This window comes from Eimeria tenella, genomic scaffold, assembly GCF_000499545.2.
Source record: "Eimeria tenella Houghton genomic scaffold, Eth_scaff655, whole genome shotgun sequence".
Classification (NCBI taxonomy): Eukaryota; Apicomplexa; class Conoidasida; order Eucoccidiorida; family Eimeriidae; genus Eimeria; species Eimeria tenella.
The window spans coordinates 1-2,921 of NW_013543433.1; the positions used below are offsets into that span (position 1 = coordinate 1).

The 2,921-nt window shown below is 47.1% G+C and overlaps 1 protein-coding gene across 1 annotated transcript; it reads left to right on the top strand.

Moving 5' to 3' along the window:
• Positions 1–67: 67 nt before the first annotated feature.
• Positions 68–2,739, top strand: ETH_00000930 (F3f19.18, related, related; the record flags this gene model as incomplete). The annotated part of the gene is made up of 4 exons (XM_013377874.1): positions 68–238; positions 988–1,695; positions 1,980–2,189; positions 2,620–2,739. 4 exons carry the CDS (start codon positions 68–70, stop codon positions 2,737–2,739), a joined length of 1,209 nt encoding a protein of 402 aa, XP_013233328.1.
• Positions 2,740–2,921: the final 182 nt, after the last annotated feature.

Consider the following 2,921-nt stretch of genomic DNA (forward strand, 5'->3'; position numbering starts at 1 on the left):
GGTTTAGGGTTTAGGGTTTAGGGTTTGCGTTCAGATAACGGAAATATGCAGTCGAAACCCTCAGTGCATGACGCAGGAGCTGCTGGGGGACTTGCTGCTGTTCACGAAGCACAAGAGCAGCAAAAGTGTCTCTGCTGCAGCAAGGGGACTTTTGAATCTCTTTAGGGAGACAGCCCCGCAGCTGCTGCCGCGGGCCTTTCTGGGCAAAGAGGCAGCGCTGCAGCTGCAGCGCGGCCACGTCCGTCGTCTCCTGCTGCTCCTGCTGCTGCTGCTGCTGCTGCTGCTGGTTCTTTGTACTGGAGATAAAGGAGACAAAAAGAAATTCTCGCCGGGGCCCACACTTTCTTTTTTTCTTCTCTCTTTTGCCTCCTTTTTGTCCCCACTGCCAGTTGCTTCAGTTTCTTATTAGCTGCTGCTGCTGCTGCTGCTGTGCCTTCTGTTATAGTGCGATATTTCATACTATATTTTATCTGTTTCATTTTCTTTCTTGTTTTTGTTTTTCATGTTTATAACTTTATTTATACTTTTTGCTGCTGGGCCCTTGCAGAAGTGTCTCCTTTTTCTCCTTTTTATTTCTGTCTCTTCTCCCTGATTGCCTCCCCTTGTCTGCTCTCTTTGGAGTTCTCTAGGGTTTAGGGTTTAGGGTTTAGGGTTTAGGGTTTAGGGTTTCCTTAGCTGCTTTGGCTGGCGACTCGCCCGCGTGTTTCATCTAAAGTGCTGCAATTTATGTTTATATTTATATTTATATTTATATTTATACTTATATTTGTATTTATATATATTTATATTTATATTTACATTTATATTTGTATTTCATATTTATATTTGTGTTTTTATTTTCGTTTATTTTATATGTCTAATTTAAGAGACAAAAGGAGACAAAAAGAAGCAAAAGAGTTAAAAAAGGAAAATGGAAAAAGACAAAAAGAAAGAAAGAGACAAAAATAAAAGGAAACAAAAGTGTGGGGTTTGGCTGCATGCATTCAGGTGTCTCTTCCTGTCTTTGGGGCTTTGAGTCATTCCACAACTTTGGATTTGCTGCCGCAGTTGGAGGCCCTGAAGAAGCAGTCGAAGCAGCAGCTGCAGCAGCTGCTGCTGCAGCAGCAGCAGCAGCAGCAGGGCGAGGAGACAGACGGGGGAGACAGCGACACGGAGGAGACAGACGGAGACAGCGAAGCAGATTCCGACTCGGAAGCAGCAGCAGACTCCGAGACAGAAGCAGCAACAGACACGGAGGCAGACGCAGCAGCAGCAGCAGACGCAGAAGCAGCAGCAGCAGCAGCAGACACAGAAGCAGAGACAGACTCTGAAAAAGGAGACACGGAGGACGGAGGCACTTCGACAGACGAGGAGACAGAACACGAGCCCGACCCACAGCAGCAACAGCAGCAGCAGCAGCAGCAGGAAGACCCAGCAGAGGCCTTAGACACAGCAGCAGCAGCAGCAGCAGCAGCAGCAGCGCCGATGGGGGGAGAAAGGCTGCTGTCTGATGCCGATTTTGCTGCTCTCAAGCTGCTGCGGGCGAAGCAACTTGCGCAGCAAATAAGGGGGGGCCCCCGGAGGGGTGGGGGCCCCCAGGTGGACTTGGAAAGAGACCAGAAGCTGCTGAAGCTGCTGGGGGCAGGCAGCAGCAGCAGCAGCAGCAGCAGCAGCAGCGAGGACGGAGACAGCGAGGAGGAGACAGAAGGGACGGGGGTGCGCGCTGCTGCTTCGAGCTAAGAAATAAACAAGTTAGAAATTAAAAGAATTAAAATCAAAAGGAAATAAATAAAAAATGAAAATAAATAAATTTAAAATTAAAAATAAATGAAATTTATCCAAGAGACACAAAAGGCAACGTTCGCAGCGGCAGGCCTCAGCAGCAAAACGGGCCTTGGGTTTTTTTTTCGATTTTTCGCCAATTAAGAACACTTCAATGCGCTCCTGCTGCTGCTGCTGCTGCTGCTGCCGCTGCTGCTGCTGCTGCTGCTGAGGACCAGGAGGGCTTCGTGTCGGAGAGGGACTTGGAGGGCCTGGCGGGGCGGAAGCGGCGGCGGGCGCGGGAAAGGGAAAGAGACAGAGAAGAAAAACTTTTAAAAAAGAGACACTTGGGAAATAAAAAAGTGTCTCCAAAAGAGACAGACACCTCGCGGGCCTCCAAGCCCCAGCGCGTGAAAAACAGAAGCAAACCCCTCCTCATGGTTCAGCAGGTTCGCCAAGTTCGGGGTTTAGCGTTTAGGGTTTAGGGTTTAGGGTTTGGGGCTTGGGGTTTAGGTCTCTTTTTGTCTCTCCTAGATGGAACATTTTCTCTCTTTTTGTCTCCTTCCACTTTAAACATTTTAATCTCTTTTGTCTCCTTAAAATAGAACATTGTGTGTCCTTTGTCTCTTCAAAAATAAAAGGTTCTGTCCCTCTTTGTCTCTTATAATTAAAACCGTTTTGTCTCTTCCTGTCGCCTTTAAAAAAGAACACTTCTCTCTCTTTTCGTCTCTTTTTGTCTCCTTTAAAATAAGACTTTTGTCTCTTTTTGTTTCTTTTAAAGTAAAACATAAAACCCTTTTGTCTCTTATAAAACTAAGAACACTTAGTCTCTTTTGTCTCTTTTAAATCCAAAAAAAAAACTTTTTTGTTTTTTTTCAGAGTCGGCGTTTGCGGGAAAAGAAACAGTTGAGTGTACAGGAGAAAGCAGCAAATTTGAAACGCAAAATCAAAAACCTAAAAAAGAGCCAAGTCGGAAAACCCAGGAGACGCAAGAGGTAATCCTCGCAGCTAGCTAGCTAGCTAGCTAGCTAGCTAGCCAGCCACCTGGGTAGCTAGCTGGGTAGCTCGCTAGCTAGCTGGGTTGCTCGCTAGGTGGCCAACTGGCTAGCTAGCTAGCTAGCAGGCTGGCGCGCAGCTTGCCAGAACGTGCGTGCTGGCTAGCTAGCTAGCTAGCTCTCAAG